Genomic DNA, 27,253 nt, shown 5'->3' on the forward strand with positions numbered 1-27,253 from the left:
CACAGGTGGATTGTATTTATCATCATTAGTCATTTAGGTCAACATTGGATCATTCAGAGATCCTCACTGAACTTCTGGAGAGAGTTTGCTGCACTGAAAGTAAAGGGGCTGAATAATTTTGCACGCCCAATTTCTCAGTTTTTGATTTGTTAAAAAAAGTTTGAAATATCCAATAAATGTCGTTCCACTTCATGATTGTGTCCCACTTGTTGATTCTTCACAAAAAAATACAGTTTTATATCTTTATGTTTGAAGCCTGAAATGTGGCAAAAGGTCGCAAAGTTCAAGGGGGCCGAATACTTTCGCAAGGCACTGTAGCTGGTAAATTCTCTCTGGCTATCTACTCCGATTCCAGAGCACTCTTGTCTGAGTGTGCCAGAGCGCAGAATAATGCTCAACACCCGTTGAATATGGCAGGTGTCAGTAAAGGTCAGCAAAAAAAGCGTAATTAAATTGTTGCCAGCAGCACAGTTGGTCACCAACTGTAGAGGTCAACCGATTATGATTTTTTCAATGTCAAACAACGATTATTGGAGGACCAAAGAAAGCCGATACCGAATAATCGGCCAATTTTTTAAATGTATTTGTAATAATGACAATTACAACAATACTGAATGAACACTTATTTTAACTTAATATAAAACATCAATAAAATCAATTTAGCCTCAAATAAATAATGAAACATGTTCAATTTGGTTTAAATAATGCAAAAACAAAGTGTTGGAGAAGAAAGTAAAAGTGCAATATGTGCCATGTAAGAAAGCTAACATTTAAGTTCCTTGCTCAGAACATGAGAACATATGAAAGCTGGTGGTTCCTTTTAACATGAGTCTTCAATATTCAGAGGTAAGACGTTTTAGGTTGTAGTTATTATAGGAATTATAGGACTATTTCTCTCTATACGATTTGTATTTCCTATACCTTTGACTATTAGATGTTCTTATAGGCACTTTAGTATTGCCAGTGTAACAGTATAGCTTCTGTCCCTCTCCTCGCACCTACCTGGGCTCGAACCAGGAACACATCGACAACAGCCACCCCCGAAGCAGCGTTACCCATGCAGAGCAAGGGGAACAACTTCTCCAAGTCTCAGAGTGAGTGACGTTTGAAACGCACCAGCTAACTAGCTAGCCATTTCACATCGGTTACACCAGCCTAATGCTTGAAGCACAGCGAAGAGCTGCTGGCAAAACACACGAAAGTGCTGTTTGAATGCAGGTTAAAAAATATATACTTGTGTATTGATTTTAAGAAAGGCGTTGATGTTTATGATTAGGTACACGTTGGAGCAATGACAGTCCTTTTTCGCGAACGCGCACCGCATCGATTTTATGCAATGCAGGACACGCTAGATAAACTAGTAATATCATCAACCATGTGTAGTTAACTTGTGATTATGAATGATTGATTAATTGTTTTTTTATAAGTTTAATGCTAGCTAGCAACTTACCTTGGCTTCTTACTGCATTCGCGTAACAGGCAGGCTCCTCGTGAGGCAGGTGGTTAGAGCGTTGGACTAGTTAACTGTAAGGTTGTAAGATTGAACCCCCGAGCTGACATGGTAATAATCTGTCGTTCTGCCCCTGAACAAGGCAGCTCTTGGAACCACCCATCCCGGATCCGGGATAATTGTATTTTTGAAATTATGCTTCACAGAGAAAACAATACAAGCGTTTGTGTAAGTTTATCGATATACCAACAAAACATTATATACACCTAGCGGCAGGTAACTTGGTCACGAAAATCAGAAAAGCAATCAAATTAATCGTTTACCTTTGATGAGCTTTGGATGTTTTCACTCACGGGACTCCCAGTTAGACAGCAAATGTTCCTTTTAGTCCATAAAGATATTTTTTGTATCTAAATACCTCCGTTAGTTTGATGCGTTATGCCTAGGAATCCACAGGAAATAGCGGTCACGACAACGCAGACAAAAATTCCAAATTATATCCATAATATCGACAGAAACATGGCAAACTTTTTTTATAATCAATCCTCAAGGTGTTTTTTTAATATCTATTCGATAATATATCAACCAGGACAGTTGGCTTTTCACTAGGACTGGGAGGAAAAATGGCTACCTCTCTGCGTTGCGCAAAAATCACACAGAGCCAACAACTGACCACTTACGCAATGTGGACGTTTACGCTCATTCTTCAAAATAAAGGCCTGAAACTACGTCTAAAGGCTGTAGACACCTTAGGGAAGCCACAGAAAAAGGAATCTGGTTGATATCCCTTTCAATGGGCAATATGGATGCATAGAAAGACAGGGGTTTCAAAATAAGAGTCACTTCCTGATTGGACTTTTCTCAGGATTTCACCTGCAATATCAGTTCTGTTATACTCACTGACAATATTTTTACAGTTTGGGAAATTTTAGAGTGTTTTCTATCCTAAGCTGTCAATTATATGCATATTCTAGCATCTGGTCCTGAGAAATAGGCAGTTTTCTTTGGGAACATTATTTTTCCAAAAATAAAAATAGTGCCCCCTAGCTTCCCACCGTACGTACCTAGGCCGTCATTGAAAATAGCAATGTGTTCTTAAATGACTTGTCTAGTTAAATAAAGGTGTAAAAAAACTGAAAGAAAAAATGTATTGGCCAAATCGGCATCCAAAAATACTGATTTCTGATTGTTATGAAAACTTGAAATCAGCCCTAATTAATCGGCCATTCCGATTAGTCGGTCGACCTCTACTCTGGATAACATAAAAACAGCCTAACCAGCTCTGCTGGTCAGAGTGAGCTGTTCTCTCATGTGTCTGGAAGTAGCTACCAAGCTAGTTAATGTTAGCCAGTTAGCTTGGTAGCTTGACTGTTGTTGTTATGTCGGAACGCTCGGATCAAGCCTACTCCTCGGCCAGAGCTGCCAGTGTGCTCTCTGAACGCTCCGAGAGCGAAATGCTCTGAATTTACGAACTGACAATCTGACAACGCTCTGAGTTTACGAACGCCCAGAGCGCACTCTGGCACCCCAGATTGAATTTACGAATACACCTGTAGTATAAACCAGTCTTTAGTCTTGAAATCTTTGGCTGTTAAGTAAATGGCCTCACAATGACCTTGCATTATCATTAGCAGCTCGTCGTGTTTATTTTAATATCGAGGAATATTTCACTTTCTTTGGTCATAGGAACAACATGAATTTGTGCATGAGGCAGATGCAACTCGAGTTTCGCCGTAGAAGACAGTGTCTCTGGTCAGTCTCACCGGAGGAAAGGGAGGAGAGAGCAGGGACCGTGAGAGGCGGTGTCTCCGGTCAGTCTCACCAGAGGAAAAGAAGGAGAGAGCAGGGACCGTGAGAGGTGGTGTCTCCGGTCAGTCTCACCAGAGGAAAGGAAGGAGAGAGCAGGGACCGTGAGAGACGGCCCCTCTGTCTGGTCAGTCTCACCGGAGGAAAGGAAGGAGAGAGCAGGGACCGTGAGAGGCGGTGTCTCCGGTCAGTCTCACCGGAGGAAAGGAAGAAGAGAGCAGGGACCGTGAGAGGCGGACCCTCTGTCTGGTCAGTCTCAGCGGAGGAAAGGAAGGAGAGAGCAGGGACCGTGAGAGGCGGTGTCTCCGGTCATTCTCACCGGAGGAAAGGAAGGAGAGAGCAGGGACCGTGAGAGGCGGACCCTCTGTCTGGTCAGTCTCACCAGAGGAAAGGAAGGAGAGAGCAGGGACCGTAAGAGGCGGTGTCTCTGGTCAGTCTCACCGGAGGAAAGGAAGGAGAGAGCAGGGACCGTGAGAGACGGACCCTCTGTCTGGTCAGTCTCACCGGAGGAAAGGAAGGAGAGAGCAGGGACCGTGAGAGACGGACCCTCTGCTGCTCTCTCTCTCCCTCTGCTGAGACTAATGCCGTGTTCAAAACAACTAGGTTCTCAGTAAAAAAAACGAAAATAGTTTTGAACAGGCATCCAACTCGGAATTCTCAGTCGGAAACTCTGGCATCTTTCTAGAGCTCTGACTTTCCGACCTGAAGATCACCGACGTCCTGATTTCACAGTTTTTTTTTGCTCCCAACACCATGACTATCAGATGCAGGTCCAGTAAAATACAAAATCAAATTATTAGCAAATTATTTAAATTTATGCTCAGCTGTGCCTCGCAAGTGCTAAACCAACTGATCTATTTTGTTATCAAAGCTGGTGTTTTAAATATAATATGGTCTGAGAAGAACAATATTTACAGGCTTTGCCAACTGCACAAATCTCATTCCTAAATAACTGTTTTTATTAGGTTAAAGTAATTCTGAGCGGTAGATCTCGGCTTGCTTTTTGACTGTGAAAGTAATCTTGACTCAAGAAAAGGTTGGTGACCACTGGGTCTACACAGTATGCAGTGAGTGTGCGTCGCGCAGTGGACATGGATGGCAGCTACAGTATATCAGTTACCTGTAGAGTGGGTACATGCATGACCCTGGTGAAAGGAGACTCAAACATCATGGAGATACAGGAGCAGATGGTCACTACGATCATCACCCAGTCCAGATAGGTGACCAGCCCCAGGAGATCACTGAGGAATAAAGAACACATACAGGCACACAACACACACACACGCAGGCATAAGCACTCACTAGTTTAGTAAGGAACACACACATGCAGATCCTTAGTAGACCCATCACTGCAGTGTGAGTTGTAAGTGGGCCATGCTACTTTGTTTCAGTTCTGATGAAATATGACTTATATAAAACCTCACACACAGACTGCATAATGAGTGGGATCATCTAAGGACTGTGATGGAGTGTGCATGCCTGAGTGTGTGTGTTCGCGTTGTTGCACATCTGCATAGCTTGTGTTATGTGTCTGTATGCTAATGCGTGCATTGCGTGTGCTTGTGCTCGTGCATGTATCCGACCGCACTGCAGCCCTACAGCACCATCCCAGCTAGATCCATATGAAAGTCCCCTGGCAACCAGATAGAAATGAATTTATCTCTTTGTTTGATAATCAGAGCTGGAAGCCTGGGAACCTGGGCAGAACTCCAATCAGTTTATGCAATGTTAAAAACCTATTTCACAACTTTTTAGTTTTTGCAATCTTCATCCCTCATAAGAGATTGGTATTGTTTTTAGATAAATAAGACAGAATAAGAGAAACAAGACTATTATGCAATATTTACCCATCAACAATGGGAGTAGAAGACTTACTAAAGCTGGTGGTATTTGGAGTTCACCGCTCCTGTTATCGGATCTGTTTTGGATCTGGACAAATGGACAAACAAATAGACATGAAAACAGATTACATTTTCTTTTCATGGCATGTGTTGCTAAAACAGTTTGGGTAGCACTTTACATTGCAGCACAGAATAAATGGGTATTAGCAAAGTAATAGAGTGCATTGAGCTATAGTAAATATGAATGTTTTTCATTGTTAGAGCCTTGTTCTTGAACACTTCTGCCTTGGTTGGTGCGCACCACCCCTTTTTCAATTTTTTGCTGACATGCAAGTCCCCCTAAGTGCTAAACTTATTACAACTCATCCGAAGACATTGTGCCGGTTTAACATGCTATTGCAATCATTGCCTGTGATTGGCTTGCCCTTAGATGTTAGACACCATATGAGTCTACAGCAATGAATGTATATATGAATGGACAAAGCCATCGATCACATGACACCATTCATTCCTATGTACAGACTCAATAGTTTCCCAAGTTTCAAGTGTTATTGTCACGTGCACAAGTACAGTGAAATGCCTATCTTGCAAGCTCTTTCCCAACAGTGCAGTAATCAATATCAGTAGTACTACAAAATAATGTAAAGTAGAACAAAAACGTACAATAAATATACATAAAAAGAACACAACCCTGTATATAGTAAGTAAACTATATACAGGGTCAATGCCAAGACCATATCTACATGTGCAGGGACACTGGAGTGGTAGATATGTCATTTTAATGGCGTCAGACCAAGGCTCTGTGTCTGTCCTCATGCTCCTAGGCCTTAGTGGCGCTTTCATATCATTGATTACCACATTCTTTTGGAGAGACTGGATACCCTAATTGGTCTATGCAGACAAGTTCTTGACTAGTTTAGATCCTATCTGTCAGAAAGATATCAGTTCGTCTCCGTGGATGTTTTGTCCTCTGACAAAACAATCGTACGTTTCGGTGTTCCTAAAGGTTCCGTTCTAGGACCACTATTGTTTTCACTATATACAGTGCATTCAGAAAGTATTCACACCCCTTAACTTTTTCCACATTTTGTTGTGTTACAGCACGCATTTATAATGGATTAAATTAAGATTGTGTGTTACTAGCCTACACACAATACCCCATAATGTCAAAGTGGAAGTATGTATTTTTTTTTTTATGTTGACAAATTAATTAAAAATGAAAAGCTGAAATGTCTTGAGTCAGTAAGTATTCAATCCCTTCGTTATGGCAAGCCTAAATACATTCAGAAGTAAGAATTTGCTTAATGTGTCAAAATCAAAAGAAAGCAGACATTGAATATCCCTTTAAGCATTGTGTAGTTATTAATTACACTTTGGGTGGTGTATCAATGCACCCAGTCACTACAAATATACAGGAGTCCTTCCTAACTCAGTTCCCGGAGAGGAAGGAAACCGCTCAGGGATTTCACCATGGGGCCAATGGTGACTTTAAAACAGTTACACACACAAGACGCAGGCCTCATTTTGTTCCTAGAATTTCTAAGCAAACAACTGGAGGCAGGGCTTTCCCCTATAGGGTTTCTGTATAAGCACTTCATGACAACTGTTGATGAAAAAGCCTTATAAATACATTTGATTGATTGCTGTAAGGTAAGGTGACTAGTAGTGATATGCTTTCCCCTCCTTTCAAGACGATTCGATACCTATCTAAATAAAGGGAGCTACGATATCATACAGGAATGAAGCGTATTGGTTTGAAACGATTCGGTGCGATTCGGTTTGATTGGAGAATTAATCGACTCGGTTCGATGCGATACGATGCACTAACACATCCATTTTCCATTTCTAATAAAAATCTGTGTGTTTGCACTGTGTGTGTGTATGTACTGTGTGTGTGTGTGTGTGTGTGTGCGTGTGTGTACTGTGTGCGTGATGTATGTATGTATGTCTATGGTGTGTATACTATGTAGGCACCTGATCTGAGCCATAAGGGATACTAGGTATCTACCACCCCACTACTACTATCAGATTAGGGAGGGCAATGTAGTCTATGTTTTTTGTCTTTGGTTCCGAAATTACCATCACCCACTAATTAACTTGTCATTTTTGCAGATTAAGCGTTTGAGCTAGTAGTCTATCAATATTTATTGTTTACAAATTAGCTATGACATATTCAATTAATATGTAGCACAACTTTGAATTTCACCCCGATCTCAATACCAAATGGTTTTGACCATTTGGACATTTTTAGTGAGCTTCTTTTCTCTTCCCGCTTTGGCCATGCAGTGCGCCTTGCAAAATTATTCCTCATTATGAAATGAACTTTACCCTGTATGTCAAAAAATGACCATACACATAACTATTGCTGATGGTGAACCTGAACAATTAAAAAAGTATCGTTTTTAACAGTGCATAGATACTAATAACCCAGCAAATGACATTGTCACTCAACTGTCACTCAACTAATAAAGCCTAATATTGCGCAAGCCATTTTAGCATTTGAACAGGCCGCCTACCTCGCACTCTTCAGAGCGGAGCTGGGCAAAGTGTGCGGTTTGACTAGGCTACTGATATTCCCTAGGTGTGTTTGGCATGCTAAATTACTAGGTATTTTCAGGAGGTAGAAAGAAAGAGCCCAAAACATTTCTAATTTGCGATACGCATCGTTTGAAACGATTTTCTGACCGATGCATGCTACATTTGGATCGGTTTTGGGGTCCGCAGACCGATGCAGTCGTATCTTAAACATTTGAATCAGGGACCGTATCAGTGAATCCTTACATCCCTAGCGACTAGGCATCAGGATTATGATAAACAGAGTTGCAGTAGCGCATATGATGATTGTATGTGTGTGGGTGTGCGTGTGTATTGTCAGTATGAATGTGTCTACGTTTTATGTGTGTGTGAGCAAATTAATTGTGTGTGTGTGTGTGTGTGTGTGTGTGTGTGTGTGTGTGTGTGACTGTGTGGAGTCCTGTGAGTGTGAATAGTCAGTGCAAAAATAATCCATTAAATAAAAGGGTCAATGCAGATAGTCAATTGAATAGAGCATTGAAGCCAAAGGAAGTCGGTTAAGATGGCGTCTCATGGAGACATTACACAGTTTAAGCTACTCCAGGAACCCTCTTATTGAGTAACTCAAGTTGAAGTCCGACCAGGGTACTGCAGGCTGCCATTAGCAACTCAATTATCCTTATAACTCTTTCTGTGTGCGATTGAAAAATAGTCAGTTCAAGGACCATCTGGTGTAATAGAAACAATTATTGGCACCATGATTGTCTTGTAAATTTGTTTTATTAATACAATGACTGACCACAGAGATGGCCATTTTTCTATTCAGTATAACGGGGGATCCTGTTTTCTGAAAATAATGCCTGCAGTATCGTGGTCTGCCTTGAACTTCCGTGGGGGCAGTCGTTCTCCTCTGGTCTACAGCCTCAGAGCAAGTAATCGTCTTAACTTACGCATTGAAGCGTGCCCGCACTACAGTCCTACAGAAGTTTCTGAAGCGGTGCTCTCTCCCCACAATGAAGAGAGGTTTGTCAAAGTAAGGATGGTTCTCCCTCAGTTCCTCTTCCTGGACCTTGCTGCTCACACACACACACGCACAAACAAAGTTACACACACACACACACACACAAAATGTAAACAGACACAATGATAACAACACATAGGTAACACAGGAAAAGAAGACATGATCATTTCATTCTGTCCTTAAAATGCAGGGTAATTTGTCAAACAAATAATGAAGCAAACTTCAAAGGTTCAAGGGTGGAGCAAAGGACTTAAGTTGCTAAGAGTGGGAAGATATGAAACGGTTGCTAAGAGTGGGAAGATATGAAACGGTTGCTAAGAGTGGGAAGATATGAAACGGTTGCTAAGAGTGGGAAGATATGAAACGGTTGCTAAGAGTGGGAAGATATGAAAGGGTTGCTAAGAGTGGGAAGATATGAAACGGTTGCTAAGAGTGGGAAGATATGAAACGGTTGCTAAGAGTGGTAAGATATGAAAGGGTTGCTAAGAGTGGGAAGATATGAAAGGGTTGCTAAGAGTGGGAAGATATGAAACGGTTGCTAAGAGTGGGAAGATATGAAAGGGTTGCTAAGAGTGGGAAGATATGAAACGGTTGCTAAGAGTGGGAAGATATGAAACGGTTGTAGATTGATGATTTACTGTAAATTGGTGAGTGGCCTGTTCTGTGTTTCTTTACTGGGCACAACACCCTGTGTGTGCATGTATGTGTCTGTATGTGTGTGTGTGAGAGAGTTGTGTGTGTGTGTGTGTGTGTGTGTGTGTGTGTGTGTGTGTGTGTGTGTGTGTGTGTGTATGTGCGTGTACCGCTTCATCTCGGCCTGCTCCTTCTTCTCCTGGATCATCTTGATCTCACTATCTTCTCGCTGGGCGTTACGATAACGCACTGTACTGGAATGCTACAAGGGAGAGGAAAGAAGGGTCAGGGTGTGTGTGAGTGTGTGACATTTTGCTATGTCTAGGGGTCCTAGCCTGACTACCTGCTCCATAACCTGATATAACTGTGTGTGGCGTGACAGTAAGAGTGAGTGGACCGGTGTTGAATGCATGTCCTAGGGTTGTAGTGTACTTACCTGGTGCCAGTGCGATCTCTGCTCTGACTCTCGCTAGTCGGCCAGCCAAAGCAGCATGCAATGTTCATGGTGACAAAATAATAATATGTACAAAAAGAAACAAAAATGCATGCCATGACAAAAGGTAAGATGCCAATCACCCACACCACACCCACATACGTACACAAAGTAATTATTAGTGATGGGCACCAATATGGAACATGATATCAGTTTGCATTAATAACATTGCAACTGTGTGGGCTTCCACGGCTTTGTGAACTCCAGACAACTTCTTGCTGATTGGGTATGTGTGAATGTTCTGGTGGCCTAACCTACCCAACAATTTGAAGCCCATTGATGGCCAATCAGCAGGCAACTAAATATGCCTGCAGGAAAAGTAATGTATGTTCTTTTACAGAATAGTGTAGGTAAACAGCAAGTACACCGATATCACTGATCACGTCTTACTGGCGCTCGCCAAGCATCTGGCCTTGGGCTGTTGCCCACTAGGGATGGGATGTGGAAATGTACGTGTCCTGTTCAACTAAGCATTAAATACCTCCATTATTAACAATGTGTGTGTGTGTGTGTGTGTGTGTGTGTGTGTGTGTGTGCGTGCGTGTGTGTTTCTCACATCTTGTGTGAGTGTCTCCAGGGACTTTCCTCTGCTGATCCTCTGACTAGTGGAGCCATGTCTCAGAGACCTGGAGAGAGCACAGGGTCAAAGGTTAAGACATAGCTTTGAAATATACCATTGGTGTGAGATTGTGTGTGAGTATATGTGCATGGTGTACATGCTTGTCTGCTTTTGCATGCACATTAGTGTGCGTGTGTGTGTGTGCCCGTGCGTGAGTACACATGCTTGTGTGTGTACCTGCGTTCTTGGCGTATATGGTGTTGGACACTGAGGATGGAGCGCTCTTTCAGTGGTTGGCCCTCAAAGGATCCACTCAGCATACGCTGTCTGGTACAAGCCCTGAAACACACAGAACAGGAGACACATTCACAGCACAGTGCAAATACACACAACATAGTCAAAATAGACCAAAAATAGATAGTGATGGGGCCTCAAAGTTAAAGAGAATGGATGGTAAGAGGAGGGTTGCCGGTTCGAATCCCTGAACTGACAGGGAGAAATCTGCAGGGCACCTGGAGCTGGCACCTGGAGAGTTAACGACTTCAATATCCCATATACTTCATACTGCCATTTTGCCCTTGAACAAGGCACTTATACGCTAAAAGCTCCAGGGGCAGTCCCAGCCTGTGATGTGTGTTGTGTGTCAGGTTGGGTACTTTGACAGCAAAACATGAAAAATATCCATGCAACTACACCTCTCTTCCTCCCCTCAGCAGTCAAACAGGCTATTCATCCAAAGCAGGCCCTATTCACATTATCATTCTATATTAGTTACTCTGGCGATTAGGACATCCTGTTTAAGTGAGGTAATTGCAGAGTCATGTTCCAGAACCCAGCTAATGACTAACTGGACTTCAGCAGTGTGTGTGTCTGTGTGTTGTTTGTGAGTGTGTGAGAAGGATTGTGTGATTGAGAAAGATAGAGAAAGAGAGAGAGAGAGAGAGAGAGGGTGGGCGGGCCAAATGATACATGTGATGACTTCAGATGTAGTGTCTGTTTGGCAGCTTAGGAGAAAGAGAGGAAGGAACACACGCACACACACTAGTCTGGCTAACCTACCGCCGTGCCAGATGTTTAATCCTCCAATTACTAGATCACACAGGTGAATCTGTCAGAAGGGTGTGTGTGTCTGTGTGTGCCCGTGCGTGAGTACATATGCTTGTGTATGTACAAGACCTGCGTTCTTGGCGTATATGGTGTTGGACACTGGGGACGGAGCGCTTTCAGTAGTTGGCCCTCAAAGTATCCACTCAGCATACGCTGTTTGGTACAAGCCATGTGTGTACATGTTTGTGAAGGTAATGCATGCCAGATAAATAATGGCAATGCTCTGCTGTGTTCCCTTTGACTCTTTGAGAATTGTATTTGTAATATCAGCGGCTAAATCAGGCTTTTTAATTTGTGGGTCTCTCCTCAGGATGGGTGTCCTTTGGAATAAGAACATCAGAAGTACTACACGATTTCTCTATAATGGCAATTGATACAGAAAACCAGTGGAAATACACAAAAACAATTTGTAACACTTTCTTTAAAGGTTGCATACATTAAGCAATTATTATCAGCATAGATTAAGCATTCACAGCATATTCATGAAGGTGTAATTAACATTGATAAATACCTTTAAAGGAATATCTCAATCAACAAATTTCTATGAAGGTTGAATGTTGAGAAAAGTGTGTTGTTTCACAGGAATTTAAGTTCTAAAAATAGTCTGTCTATGAAATCAGGCACTGTATTGCCTTTCCCCGGAACATGTTTCTTCCAAAATGAAACATTGGTTCACAAAAATATTGTTCTCATATATGAATGTTATTTAACATTGAAAATCATAGCAATGTGCCATTTTGATTTTCAGTAACTCACACATTTAACATTTAGGTTGTTATTACAAAGTATTTAGTGATGTTCTATAATTTCATGTCTATTGACTGCGGTGGAGGCTCCTCAGAGGAGGAAGGGAGAATAATCCTACTCAGTAAAACATAAACAAGTTATCCTTTTTAGAAAAAACAATACTACATTGTATTTATTTGTCATTTTTTTATTTCACCTTTATTTAACCAGGTAGGCCAGTTAAGAAAAAGTTCTCATCTACAACTGCGACCTGGCCAAGATAAAGCAAAGCAGTGAGACAAAAACAACAACACAGAGATACACATGGGAAAAACAAACGTACAGTCAATAACACAGGAAGAAAAAATCTGTATACAGTGTGTGCAAATGAAGTAAGGAGGTAAGGCAATAAATAGGCCAATAGTGGTGTACAAAAGAGCAGAAAAACTAAAAAAATATGGGATGAGGTAGGTAGTTGGTCGGATGGTCTATTTACAAATGGGCTGTGTACAGCTGCAACGATCGGTAAGCTGCTCTGACAGCTGACACTAAAAGTTAGTGAGGGAGATATGTCGCCAACTTCAGTGATTTTTGAAATGCATTCCAGTCATTGGCAGCAGAGAACTGGAAGGAAAGGCAGCCAAAGGAGGAGTTGGCTTTGGAGATGACCAGTTAAATATACCTGCTGGAGCGCATACTATGGGTGGGCGTTGCTATGGTGACCAGTGAGCTGAGACAAGGCGGGGCTTTACCTAGCAAAGACTTATAGATGACCTGGAGCCAGTGGGTTTGGCGACGAATATGTAGCGAGGACCAGCCAACGACAGCGTACAGTTCACAGTGGTGGGTAGTATATGGGGCTTTGGTGACAAAACAGATGGCACTGTGATAGACTGCATCCAATTTGCTGAGTAGAATGTTGGAGGCTATTTTGTAAATGACATCGCCGAAGTCAAGGATCGGTAGGATAGTCAGTTTTACGAGGGTATGTTTGGAAGCATGAGTGAAAGAGGCTTTGTTGCGAAATAGGAAGCCAATACGAGATTTAACTTTGGATTGGAGATGCTTAATGTGAGTCTGGAAGGATAGTTTACAGTCTAGCCAGACACCTAGGTATTTGTAGTTGTCCACATATTCTAAGTCAGAACCGTCCAGAGTAGTGATGCAAGTTGTGCGGGTGGGTAGCGATCGGTTGCATTTAAAAGCAGATGGAGCTACGGAAGGAGTGTTGTATGGAGTTGAAGCTTGTGTGGAGGTTTGTTAACACAGTGTCCAAAGAAGGGCCAGATGTACACAGAATGGTGTCGTCTGCGTAGAGGTGGATCCGAGAATCACCCGCAAAAACAGCAACATCATTGATATACACAGAGAAAAGAGTCGGTCCGAGAATTGAACCCTGTGGCACCCCCATAGAGACTGCCAGAGGTGCGGACAACAGGCCCTCCAATTTGACACACTGAACTCTATCTGAGAAGTAGTTAGTGAACCAGGCGAGGCAGTCATTTGAGAAACCAAGGCTGTTGAGTCTGCCGATAAGAATACGATGATTGACAGAGTCGAAAGCCTTGGCCAGGTCGATGAAGACGGCTGCACAGTACTGTCTTTTATCAATGGCGGTTATGATATCGTTCAATGGCGGTTATGATATCGTTTAGGACCTTGAGCGTGGCTGAGGTTCACCCGTGACCTGCTCGGAAACCAGATTGCTTAGTGGAGAAGGTACGGTGGGATTCGAAATGGTCGTTGATCTGTTTGTTCACTTGGCTTTCGAAGATTTTAGAAAGGCAGGGTAGGATAGATATAGGTCTGCAGCAATTTGGGTCTAGAGTGTCACCCCCTTTGAAGAGGGGGATGACCGTGTCAGCTTTCCAATCTTTAGGAATCTCGGCCGATAGAAAAGAGAGGTTGAACAGGATAGTAAAAGGGGTTGCAATAATGGTGGCGGATCATTTTCGAAAGAGAGGGTCCAGATTGTCTAGCTCAGCTGATTTGTACGGGTCCAGAATTTGCAGCTCTTTCAGAACATCAGCTGTCTAGATTTGGGTGAAGGAGAAGCGGGATGGGGGGGTTTGGGCCAGTTGCCGCGGGGGGTGCAGAGCTAGCTGTTGGCCGGGGTTGGGGTAGCCAGGTGGAAAGCATCGCCAGCCGTAGAGAAATGCTTATTGAAATTCTCGATTATCGTTAAATATATTTACCTGTCACCAAATAACTGATTAAAACACACTGTTTTGATTGCAATGAAGGTCTACAGTAGCCTCATCAACACTCTCTGGGGTAGCACCATGCTGTAGGTTGAGGACAGCTATTTTCCGTCCTCCTTTGGGTACATTGTCTATAATACAGAACCTAGGAGGCTCATGGTTCCCACCCCCTTCCATAGACTTAATTAGGATGACTTCTGGAGGACATCCTCCTACCTATCAGAGCTCTTGCAGCATGAACTGACAAATGATCAGAGAATGAATGAGCTAATGAGCTAGCTAATTTAGCCTACTCAAACACCCAGCAAAAAAAGAGAGGAATGTTATTTATGTTGGATAGCCTTAGCCAGCTAGCTAACACTGGAACTCTTCAAGTAAAGGTAAGCTATTGGTTTTATTAATTTATTGCCGCCTGGGCCCAATGGTGTAACTGCTAAACTGCTTGCTGTACAATTTACTGCGTGATTGTCTCGGGTTTACTAACGCATTAAGCCTGACTTGCAGTCGTCATTCCAATTCTTCCCAAAGGTGTTGGATGGGGTTGAGGTCAGAGCTCTGTGCAGGCCAGTCAAATTCTTCAACACCCATCTCGACAAACAATTTCTCTATGGACCTCGCTTTGTGTACAGGGGCATTGACATGCTGAAACGGGAAAGGGCCTTCCCCAAAGTGTTGCCACAATGTTGGAAGCACAGAATCGTCTAAAATGCATTGTATGCTGCAGCGTTATGATTTCCCTTCACTGGAGCTAAGAGGCCAAGCCGAAACCATAAAAAACAGCCCAGACCATTATTCCCTCTCCACCAAACTTTACAGTTGGCATTATGCATTCGGGCATGTAGCGTTCTCCTGGCATCCACCAAACCCAGATTAATCCGTCCAACTGCCAGATTGTGAAGCATGATTCATCACCCCAGATAACATGTTTCCACTGATGGCAAGCTTTACACATCTCCAGCCGACGCCTGGCTGATCTTAGGTTTGTGTGCGGCTGCTAGGCCATGGAAACCAATTTCATGAAGCTTGCGAAGAACTGTTCTTGTGCTGGCATTGCTTCCAGAGGCAGTTTGGAACTCAGTAGTTTGTTTTGTGAGCATGCGTCACCTAGCACTTTGTGGCTGACCCATTGTTGTTTCTAGACATTTCCACTTCACAATAACAGCACTTACAGTTGAAGTCGGAAGTTTACATACACCTTAGCCAAATACATTTAAACTCAGTTTTTCACAACTCCTGACATTTAATCCTCATAAAAAGTGCCTGTCTTAGGTGAGTTAGGATCACCACTTCATTTTAAGAATGTGAAATGTCAAAATAATAGTAGACAGAATGATTTATTTCAGCTTTTAATTATTTTATCACATTCCCAGTGGGTCAGACGTTTACATACACTCAATTAGTATTTGGTAGCATTTCCTTTAAATTGTTTAACCTGGGTCAAATGTTTCGGGTAGCCTTCCACAAGCTTCCCACAATAAGTTGGGGGAATTTTGGCCCATTCCTCCTGACAGCACTGGTGTAACTGAGTCAGGTTTGTTGGCCTCCTTGCTCGCACATGCTTTTTCAGTTCTACCCACACATTTTCGATGGGATTTGAGGCCAGGGCTTTGTGATGGCCACTCCAATACCTTGACTTTGTTGTCCTTAGGCCATTTTGCCACAACTTTGGAAGTATGCTTGGGGTCATTGTCTACTTGGAAGACCCATTTGCGACCAAGCTTTAACTTCCTGAATGATGTCTTAAGATGTTGCTTCAATATATCCACATCATTTTCCTACCTCATGATGCCATCTATTTTGTGAAGTGCACCAGTCCCTCCTGCAGCAAAGCACCCCCATCACATGATGCTGCCACCCCCATGAGTCACGGTTGGGATGATGTTCTTCGGCTTGCAAGCCTCCCCCTTTTTCCTCCAAACATAACGATGGTCATTATGGCCAAACAGTTCTATTTTTGTTTCAACAGACCAGAGGATATTTCTCCAAAAAGTATGATCTTTGTCCCCATGTGCAGTTGCAAACCGTAGTCTTGCTTTTTTATTGCGGTTTTGGAGCAGTCGCTTCTTCCTTGCTGAGCGGCCTTTCAGGTTATGTCAATATAGGACTCGTTTTACTGTGGATATAGATACTTTTGTACGTGTTTTCTCCAGGATCTTCACAAGGTCCTTTGCTGTTGTTCTGTGATCGATTTTCACTTTTTGCACCAAAGTACGTTCATCTCTAGGAGACATAACGTGTCACCTTCCTGAGCGGTATGACGGCTGTGTGGTTCCATGGTGTTTATACTTGCATACTATTGTTTGTACAGATGAACGTGGTACCTTCAGGTGTTTGGAAATTGCTCCCAAGGATGAAACAGACATGTGGAGGTCCACCATTTTTTTTTCTGAGGTCTTGGCAGATTTCTTTTGATTTTCCCATGATGTCAAGCAAAGAGGCATTGAGTTTGAAGGCAGACCTTGAAATACATCCACAGGTACACCTCCAATTCACTGAAATTATGTCAATTAGCCTATCAGAAGCTTCTAAAGCCATAAATTACATTTCTGGAATTTTCCAAGTTGTTTAAAGGCACAGTCAACTTAGTGTATGTAAACTTCTGACCCACTGAAATTGTGATACAGTGAATTATAGGTTAAATAATCTCTCTGTAAACAATTGTTGGAAAAATTACTTGTGTCATACACAAAGAAGATGTCCTAACTGACTTGCCAAAACTATAGTTTGTTAACAATACACTTGTGGAGTGGTTGAAAAATGAGTTTTAATGACTCCAACCTAAGTGTATGTAAACTTCCGACTTCAACTGTACAGTTGACCAGCGCAGCTCTAGCTGGGCAAAACTTTTTACGAACTGACTTGTTGGAAAGGTGGCATACTATGACGGTGCCACCTTGAATGTCACTGAGCTCTTCATTAAAACCATTCTACTGCTAATGTTTGTCTATGGAAATGTCATGGCTGTGTGTTCGATTTTATACACCTGTCAGCAACAGGTGTGGCTGAAATAGCCGAATCCACTAATTTGAAGAGGTGACCACATACTTGTTTTATATATAGTGTATGTTGACTATGACTTTAGAACATTTGGTGACAACGATGTAGGCTGTGTATAGCGGTTAGCTGTTTCACAGACCACTGCACTGATGTTCACAAGCAAAGGGAAAAGGTTAGAGGAGGGGGAGAGCACGTAGATGTGAGAAGGAATTATACAATGAGCAAAGTGATGATGCTGTTTGTATGTGGCTGCTATGAAAGTGAACTGTGTGTGCAGGTGATCAGGGGTGTATTCATTCAGTTGATTCGGTTGAAAAACGTTTCTTAAACGGAAGTAAACGTAACGAAATGGTGACAGACCTACCTGAATTTGTCCAATAGAAACTCTTGTTTTGGATTATGAATGAAAGTCATCCAATATGCTGTAATAGAAATAAGGCAATGCTCATAGTGATGAACAAAACCGGAAATTTCTTCTCTGTGACATTTTGAAATCTGATCCCTGAGACGACTAATACAATTAATTATGGACAGTCATTTTCAGCTATCTACAGTGTCTTGCAAATGTATTCAGACCCATTGGATTTCTTCACATTTTATTGTGTTACAAAGTGGGATAAAATTTGATTTATTAGTCATTTTATGTCAACATCTACACAAAACAGTCTGTAATGTCAAAGAAAAATGTGTTTTGTTTTGAAAAAATGTATATATTTCTTTAGAAATAAAATTGAGTCATTGCATAAGTATTCAGCTCACTTAGAAACATCTTTGGCAGCATTTACAGCTGTGAGTCTTCTTGGGTAAGTATCTAATATGCTGACCACAACGCTCACGTCGCGTGCGCGTGCGTTGCAAAATAAATGTACACATACATGTTATTCAATCATTGCACCCACACTGCTCGCGCGCGTCAACGGGAGTCTGTATTTGGCTGTTATTGTTGAAAACACTATTTCAGATGCAGCATGGTTGGCTGCTTAGCTAGCATTGCTAATGTTAGCACCAAAGATACAGACTTCAATCACGAGAGACTAGGATTCCATAGAGATTTGCCATTCAATATCATAATAAATGTTGTGTTCTAACAAGCATACATGTTGTTTGGACTGTTGTTTAAGATGAAACTCGGTTGTTATTATGGGAATTGCCAAGAGTGGTGCAAAACTGTCATCAAGTCAAAGGGTGTCTACGCCGAAGAATCTCAAATATAACATGTTTTGGTTACTACATGATTCCATGTGTTATTTCATAGTCATGATGTCTTCACTATTATTCTACAAAATAAAGAAAAACCCTGGAATGAGTAGGTGTGTCCACACTTTTGCCTGCTGCTGTATACAAACAGCACAATAACTGGTATTAAGTGGTGGAATTGTCCTTGAATGTACATTCATAAAGCATCTATTTCATTAGTGACAATTCCTGGAAATTATACAACTTTTTTAAAGTAAACCATTGAGGTTGAGAGGGTTCAGCACTTCTGTAAATGGAAATATAAAAACCTATTTAAGGTATATTCGTCCGTCTCAATTTGTTAATTTATGCTTCTAATTTGTTCTTATTCTTTTCTTACAGAAGCAGAAAGATTGAATGGATCAAGGCTTCAAAGGGCATTAAAGACCAGCATTAACAGTCTCCAAAATGATATCAAGGAAGAGAAGAAAAAAAATCACAACAGTCCACCCTCTGCAAAATGGATGGACGTTGCTGGCACAGGGGCACTGAGTGTCCTTGGATATAGCAAGGTGATTCTTGATGCTTCCAGAACTACACAGTCTATCAGTCACGCACTTCAGACTTGGAAGTGAATGGTAGGAAAATAAGAACATATATTTGGTATGACCTAACTGCCACAGTAGATCTGATGTTTCTGTCAAATAAACAGAATGACTTGTGGTGTCGGTGGTGTGGCTATGAATCAATCATTCTTACCGGAGGATTTTGTTGATAGTAGTTTCCTTCTCCAGGAGGTTGCGAGCTCTGATGCTGAATATTGACCTGCGGAGCTTTGTAGAACAGATGTTGCAGACTAATTCTTTGAGAAATTTGAAAAGTGTTATCAAATACAAACACATTTCATCTAGCAGCAAGCAAACATCCCCATATTGTATTGATCGCCCTCCAACCGTCAGATAAAATGTTGTGTTATCACTACGGTAAACATCTGTTTTTGTTTGTGTGTGTATGAGAGGCAGAAAGATTGTGTGTACCTTCTGGCTTAAGGTCAATGTACTTGTTGTGAAGCGTGGTGGAGTGTGTATGCCTGCGTGCATGTGTGTGTGTGTGAATGTGAGAGAGAGAGAGAGACAGTGCGTGTACCTTCCGGCTTCTGGTTGATGTTTTAGTTGTGGACTGTCGGAGTGCGTGTTTGTGCGTGTGCGTCTGTGTGTCTGCGTGCGCGCGTGTGTATATACCTTCTGGTCGATGTATTTGTTGTCTTCTATGGCGGATCGCTTGGAATGGTCACAGGAAGAGGAGGAGGCGGAAGGAAGGCGGCGGAACAGACAGCTGGTGTCCTGCTGCTGCCGATCGATGAACTGCTTCATGAAACTCTCCCTGTCACACACACAGAGGAACACATTCCGACTGACTGATTATTGTGACAAAGTGATGGGCTGGAGAGAGAGGGAGGTCTGCGAGAGCGTAGGGCTGTGCACTAATCAGCTTTTAAACATGGACTGTATTACTGTATCATCGTATTGCATCATCCTAAAAGGGTTACGGTTCAGTATTCCAACCTGTAGAAACAAGGCTTCTACTATGAGGGAAATGCCCTAATTATAGTCCTATACAGGGTGGCTGCTAGCTGCTATTATTGTGGATTGAAAACCTACCAAGAGGTTTTGTGGTAATACAGTATTTGATAGAAACTGCAGAGACAAAATTGGGGCTATCTTAAACCAACTTGCCCTTTTCTGAGGGAGAGTGACATGGCAAACGAGAAGGATTGCATTATCGACAAGGAACGTGCAAGTAAGCATTTCATTGGACGATGTGTATCCCGTACATACAACTAATAAAACTTGAAACTATTGTTAAACTATAAAGAATTTGTTGACCTGAACCCAGGCCATAGAAGTTCTGTCCTTTGTTGTGTCCCCTGATGGATCCCAGTTAGGGTACCTGATTCTGGGAACAGTGAAATCAGAAGGCAGCTTGGAGATCTTGACCATCTGGGGCCGATTAGGAAACTTCTCAAAGATCCTTAGACGTAGGGGCAGCTTCTCTTTGGTATCTGCGTTCGCCTCACTTTGCTTCAGCTACAGAAAGAGAGAGAATGGAAATAAGATTTAGGGACAGAGAGGAGAAATAAGTAGACTTGGCATAGGGATAGAGAGAAGGAAAGTGGTCTGCAAAAAGGGAGAGAGTAGACTCAGCTACAGAGAGAGATTGACATCTCATTCAGCTCAGAAGAGAGGGATAGTGGAGAGAGAGATAGTGACTTTTCGGTAAAGGGAGAAAGGGATGCGGGACACTTCACTTTGCCATACAGAGAGAGGAACACACTTCACTTTGCCATACAGAAAGAGGAACACACTTCACTTTGCCATACAGAGAGAGGAACACACTTCACTTTGCCATACAGAGAGAGGAACACACTTCACTTTGCCATACAGAGAGGAACACACTTCACTTTGCCATACAGAGAGAGGAACACACTTCACTTTGCCATACAGAGAGAGGAACACACTTCACTTTGCCATACAGAGAGAGGAACACACTTCACTTTGCCATACAGAGAGAGGAACACACTTCACTTTGCCATACAGAGAGAGGAACACACTTCACTTTGCCATACAGAGAGAGGAACACACTTCACTTGGAGAGAAGGATGGAGTGAGAGAAGGAAAGAGTGGATTTAGCTGCGGAGAAAAAGAGTAGACTCACAGCTACAGAGAGAGAGAGACTGACATCTCATGTAGCTCAGGAGAGAGGGATAGTGACTTTGCAGTAAAAGGAGAGAGGGATACAGTACACTTTAATTTGTCATAGAGAGACAGAGAAATATACTTCACTCGGAGAGGATTTCCACGTTCTTATAGCTATTGTTGGTTTAGAGAAATGGTATGGTAGTTTCCACAACAGTTGAGAAATACAATGATCCATGGGTAAGACAAAGGTGAGGGATGGGAACATACATGTCTGGCTCTAGAGAGTGCTTTTAATCCAGGACTTAATCTGTGTTTGAAAACCAGCCTACTGTGTAAATGTTACTAAAACCTTTGGTTCTCACAGACAGACCAGTGTTCCAGTAGGCTTTTCCTAACAGCTGGTCCCTGACTTGTCTCCTACAGGTCCCAGATTTGGTCTTAGGTGACAATGCACCATATATCTTCCATCCCCGTGTCCCATTCAAGCCTTTTCAGGTGACTGATTTTAGATTATATAAAACAATATCAAATGCATTTCCTATCTCTATATTGGATTTTACACTAAATCTGTATGTTGTACTTCTACAATAATGTATGAACTCACATCATGTTTGGCAACTAGTAAGAGCCATTAATACAATACAGTGAGAATTTACATACTTTCACATTACTTTCATTAACTTGTATTAGCATATTATGGTCAAGATCATTGGTTGAAAAAGTAAAGATTACATTTAGGTAGAGAATGGATGTATCAAATGGATGGTTGGGACTTCTGGAGACAGATTAAGTTCCCTCAGACACTGATCTAAGGGAAATGTTGTATAAGGTCCTGATTGGGGGAGAGTAAACTGATCATAGATCTGTGGTTTGGGGCAGCTTCTACCAAGAGTGGAATATATATCTGTTGTGTCAGGGTGCAGTTGTACAGTTCTGCCTGTAGATGGCAGCCACACTCTTGCAGTCGCACACACAATACTTCTACGGCTTGGTGGTGTTCAACTTTGATGAAGTGGGTTTTGGTTTGGGGCTGAGAGTACGCACACACACACGCACGCACGCACACATGCACGCACGCACGCACACACTCCTACAAACCAATCTGTGAAAACCTACTTACGTTTGAAAAAAGAAGAATGAAGGAAGCAATGAAAAGGAAAAAGAAAAACAGATTACATTGGAAAGGCTTATGCAAGAAGCCTAAACTGAACAAAATATGTAGGAACACACAAGCCTGCACAAGGACAGATCAGCCAAATAAAAAAACATTACAAATGAATGGGTGAAATTATATCAATAGAAATTCATTTAATTCCATAAGAGAGAAGCTGACTGATAAAAAATCCATGAGCGGAATTCTTCTGTCTGGGAGACTGGAGGTCAAGCAAGTTTGGTTGGACGGTGAATGAGCGCATATCATTCTGGGCATAAAAACAGCATCCACCACTGTCTCATTTGTGTGTGTGTGTGTGTGTGTGTGTGTGTGTCTGTTTGTCGGTCTATCAAACAGAAAGAGCCCCAGGTATAAAAAATAGAGGAAAATGTAATGGAAATCTGTCTATCCACTCCTTCTGCCCGATTTGAACTTGGTACTGTAAAATGTCTGTTTTGCTTTAGCCATGTGGTTATTGCAGAATTTGTGAGAAAGAAAAAAATGTCATGCAATGATAATTATCGCACACACACACACACACACACACACACACACACACACACACACACACACACACACACAAACTTAATTCACAATAAGACTACCAGAAGGTAAAGAGAGATAAAGACAGACAGAGGAACTATTCCGATCCTCACGTTCATTGGTGTTTGGTGGAACTACCTGGTTTTGCATGGACCTAAGATAGGTTATCTTAGTCGGATGGAAGCTTATGGGGCTGGGAGCATAGAATTACATATTAAAATGAATTAGGATCTCTGTGGCTAGCAGTGTTCTCGACAGCTAAAAGGGAATACCATTGATCCCTCTCATCAGTACCTTGTCAAGAAAACAGGGGTGGCTTCATACCTTCTCACTGTGCTACATACAGCCTGTACTGTACTGTAGTGCACCTTTTGTAGAGTTTGCTCTAGTGAGGAGTGAAAATGGAATATGTTATTGGCAAAAGGGCAGAACCAATGGCACCAACTACACAGACAATCACACACACAGTTGAGACAATTCATTGGTTGATTGACTGACCTATTACTTGTGTAAATTCTGCCATATGTCACAAATCAATGTTCTAAGATTGCTAAATTCTGTGACATGAGAACATACACTGCATGACCAAAAGTATGTGCACACCTGCTGATCGTAACATCTTATTTCAAATTCATTGGCATTAATATGGAGTTGGTCCCTACTTTTCTTTAAGAAGCCCTCCTGTTCTCCACTCATTACCTGTATTAACTGCACCTATTTGAACTCATTACCTGTATAAAAGACACCTGTCCACACACTCAATCAAACAGACTCCAACCTCCCCAAAATGGCCAAGAACAGAGAGGTGTGTAAGGACATCAGGGATAAAATTGTAGACCTTCACAAGGCTGGGATGGGCTACAGGACAATAGGCAAGCAGCTTGGTGAGAAGGCAACAACTGTTGGCGCAATTATAAAAAAATGGAAGAAGTTCAAGATGACGGTCAATCACCCTTGGTCTGGGGCTCCATGCAAGATCTCACCTCGTGGGGCATCAATGATCATGAGGAAGGTGAGGGATCAGCCCAGAACTACACGGCAGGACCTGGTCAATGACCTGAAGAGAGCTGGGACCACAGTCTCAAAGAAAATCATTAGTAACACACTACGCCGTCATGGATTAAAATCCTGCAGCACACGCAAGGTCCCCCTGCTCAAGCCAGCGCATGACCAGGCCCATCTGAAGTTTGCCAATGACCATCTGGATGATCCAGAGGAGGAATGGGAGAAGGTCATGTGGTCTCACGAGCCAAAAATAGAGCTTTTTGGTCTAAACTCCACTCGCCGTGTTTGGAGGAAGAAGAAGGATGAGTACAACCCCAAGAACACCATCCCAACTGTGAAGCATGGAGGTGGAAACATCATTCTTTGGGCATGCTTTTCTGCAAAAGGGACAGGACGAATGCGCTGTATTGAGGGGAGAATGGATGGGGCCATGTATCGCGAGATCTTGGCCAACAACCTCCTTCCCTCAGTAAGAGCATTGAAGATGGGTCATGGCTGGGTCTTCCAGCATGACAACGACCCAAAACACACAGCCAAGGGCAACTAAGGAGTGGCTCTGTAAGAAGCATCTCAAGGTCCTGGAGTGGCCTAGCCAGTCTCCAGACCTAAACCCAATAGAAAATCTTTGGAGGGAGCTGAAAGTCCATATTGCCCAGCGACAGCCCCGAAACCTGAAGGATCTGAAGAGGGTATGTATGGAGGAGTGGGCCAAAATCCCTGCTGCAGTGTGTGCAAACCTGGTCAAAAACTACAGGAAACATATGATCTCTGTAATTGCAAACAAAGGTTTCTATACTAAATATTAAGTTCTGCTTTTCTGATGTATCAAATTCTTATGTCATGCAATAAAATGCTAATTAATTACTTAAAAATCTTACATTGTGATTTTCTAGATTTTTGTTTTAGATTCCGTCTCTCACGGTTGAAGTGTACCCATGATAAAAATGACAGACCTCTACATGCTTTGTAAGTAGGAAAACCTGCAAAATCGGCAGTGTATCAAATACTTGTTCTCCCCACTGTATATAGTGTAATTCAACCTCACGGCACTCAAGGGTTGTTCAGCAAACTTCTAAAAGTCGTTGAGTTTACTAAGATAAACTTACAGAGATGCTGCAGTATACTGTAACAGTACAGTACATTTTTGTGCATACACACAGATACACACACAAGCATGCACACACATACACAAGCGAACGTGCACACGCACATACACACTGTGTATTGTTAAAAATGGGGTTAGTTTGGAGCTCCCTGGTCCCGCAGACTTAATCAATGAGCCAAGCTCAGTGGGACGTACAGAACATTTATGGCTCGACACCCCTCTCTGCTCTAGCTTCCCATTACTGATACAGGAACAATTTCTCTAACTTTCTTCCTCTTTATATCCCAATCCCTCACTCTCTATTCAATTTAAGGGCCTTATTGGCATGGGAAACATACAGTGCCTTGCGAAAGTATTCGGCCCCCTTGAACTTTGCGACCTTTTGCCACATTTCAGGTTTCAAACATAAAGATATAAAACTCTATTTTTTTGTGAAGAATCAACAACAAGTGGGACACAATCATGAAGTGGAATGACATTTATTGGATATTTCAAACTTTTTTAACAAATCAAAAACTGAAAAATTGGGCGTGCAAAATTATTCAGCCCCCTTAAGTTAATATTTTGTAGCGCCACCTTTTGCTGCGATTACAGCTGTAAGTCGCTTGGGGTATGTCTCTATCAGTTTTGCACATCGAGAGACTGAAATTTTTTCCCATTCCTCCTTGCAAAACAGCTCGAGCTCAATGAGGTTGGATGGAGAGCATTTGTGAACAGCAGTTTTCAGTTCTTTCCACAGATTCTCGATTGGATTCAGGTCTGGACTTTGACTTGGCCATTCTAACACCTGGATATGTTTATTTTTGAACCATTCCATTGTAGATTTTGCTTTATGTTTTGGATCATTGTCTTGTTGGAAGACAAATCTCCGTCCCAGTCTCAGGTCTTTTGCAGACTCCATCAGGTTTTCTTCCAGAATGGTCCTGTATTTGGCTCCATCCATCTTCCCATCAATTTTAACCATCTTCCCTGTCCCTGCTGAAGAAAAGCAGGCCCAAACCATAATGCTGCCACCACCATGTTTGACAGTGGGGATGGTGTGTTCAGCTGTGTTGCTTTTACGCCAAACATAACGTTTTGCATTGTTGCCAAAAAGTTCAATTTTGGTTTCATCTGACCAGAGCACCTTCTTCCACATGTTTGGTGTGTCTCCCAGGTGGCTTGTGGCAAACTTTAAACAACACTTTTTATGGATATCTTTAAGAAATGGCTTTCTTCTTGCCACTCTTCCATAAAGGCCAGATTTGTGCAATATACGACTGATTGTTGTCCTATGGACAGAGTCTCCCACCTCAGCTGTAGATCTCTGCAGTTCATCCAGAGTGATCATGGGCCTCTTGGCTGCATCTCTGATCAGTCTTCTCATTGTATGAGCTGAAAGTTTAGAGGGACGGCCAGGTCTTGGTAGATTTGCAGTGGTCTGATACTCCTTCCATTTCAATATTATCGCTTGCACAGTGCTCCTTGGGAAATCTTTTTGTATCCAAATCCGGCTTTAAACTTCTTCACAACAGTATCTCGGACCTGCCTGGTGTGTTCCTTGTTCTTCATGATGCTCTCTGCGCTTTTAACGGACCTCTGAGACTATCACAGTGCAGGTGCATTGATATGGAGACTTGATTACACACAGGTGGATTGTATTTATCATCATTAGTCATTTAGGTCAACATTGGATCATTCAGAGATCCTCACTGAACTTCTGGAGAGAGTTTGCTGCACTGAAAGTAAAGGGGCTGAATAATTTTGCACGCCCAATTTTTCAGTTTTTGATTTGTTAAAAAAGTTTGAAATATCCAATAAATGTCGTTTCACTTCATGATTGTGTCCCACTTGTTGTTGATTCTTCACAAAAAAATACAGTTTTATATCTTTATGTTTGAAGCCTGAAATGTGGCAAAAGGTCGCAAAATTCAAGGGGGCCGAATACTTTCGCAAGGCACTGTCTGTTAACATTGCCAAAGCAAGGGAAATAGTTAATAAACAAAAGTAAAATAAACAAAAATGAACAGTAAACATTACACTCACAAAATTTCCAAAAGAATAAAGATATTGCACATGTAATATTATGTGCAAATAGTTAAAGTACAAAGGGGAAAATAAATAAACATAAATATGGGTTGTATTTACAATGGTGTTTGTTCTTCACTGGTTGCCCTTTTCTTGTGGCAACAGGTCACAAATATTGCTGCTGTGATGGCACACTGTGGTACTTCCTCATTAGATA

General features: G+C 42.1%; 1 protein-coding gene across 6 annotated transcripts in view; it reads right to left on the reverse strand.

The window, feature by feature from the left end:
• nalcn (sodium leak channel, non-selective) overlaps positions 1-27,253 on the reverse strand; it is a 295,191-nt gene that overhangs the window by 39,937 nt on the left and 228,001 nt on the right. For 5 of the 6 annotated variants that reach the window (XM_036958513.1, XM_036958511.1, XM_036958509.1 and 2 more), the window contains 10 exons: positions 20,475-20,611; positions 19,766-19,907; positions 19,284-19,357; positions 10,555-10,656; positions 10,315-10,384; positions 9,702-9,734; positions 9,436-9,527; positions 8,562-8,684; positions 5,132-5,185; positions 4,377-4,497 (listed from right to left, as the gene is read on the reverse strand). In XM_036958513.1, coding sequence (XP_036814408.1) covers positions 4,377-4,497; positions 5,132-5,185; positions 8,562-8,684; positions 9,436-9,527; positions 9,702-9,734; positions 10,315-10,384; positions 10,555-10,656; positions 19,284-19,357; positions 19,766-19,907; positions 20,475-20,611 — 948 coding nt within the window. The remainder of the gene's footprint in view (positions 1-4,376; positions 4,498-5,131; positions 5,186-8,561; positions 8,685-9,435; positions 9,528-9,701; positions 9,735-10,314; positions 10,385-10,554; positions 10,657-19,283; positions 19,358-19,765; positions 19,908-20,474; positions 20,612-27,253) is intronic. The other variant, XM_036958512.1, reaches the window with a different exon arrangement.

This window comes from Oncorhynchus mykiss, chromosome 22 (genome assembly GCF_013265735.2).
Source record: "Oncorhynchus mykiss isolate Arlee chromosome 22, USDA_OmykA_1.1, whole genome shotgun sequence".
Lineage (NCBI taxonomy): Eukaryota > Metazoa > Chordata > Actinopteri > Salmoniformes > Salmonidae > Oncorhynchus > Oncorhynchus mykiss.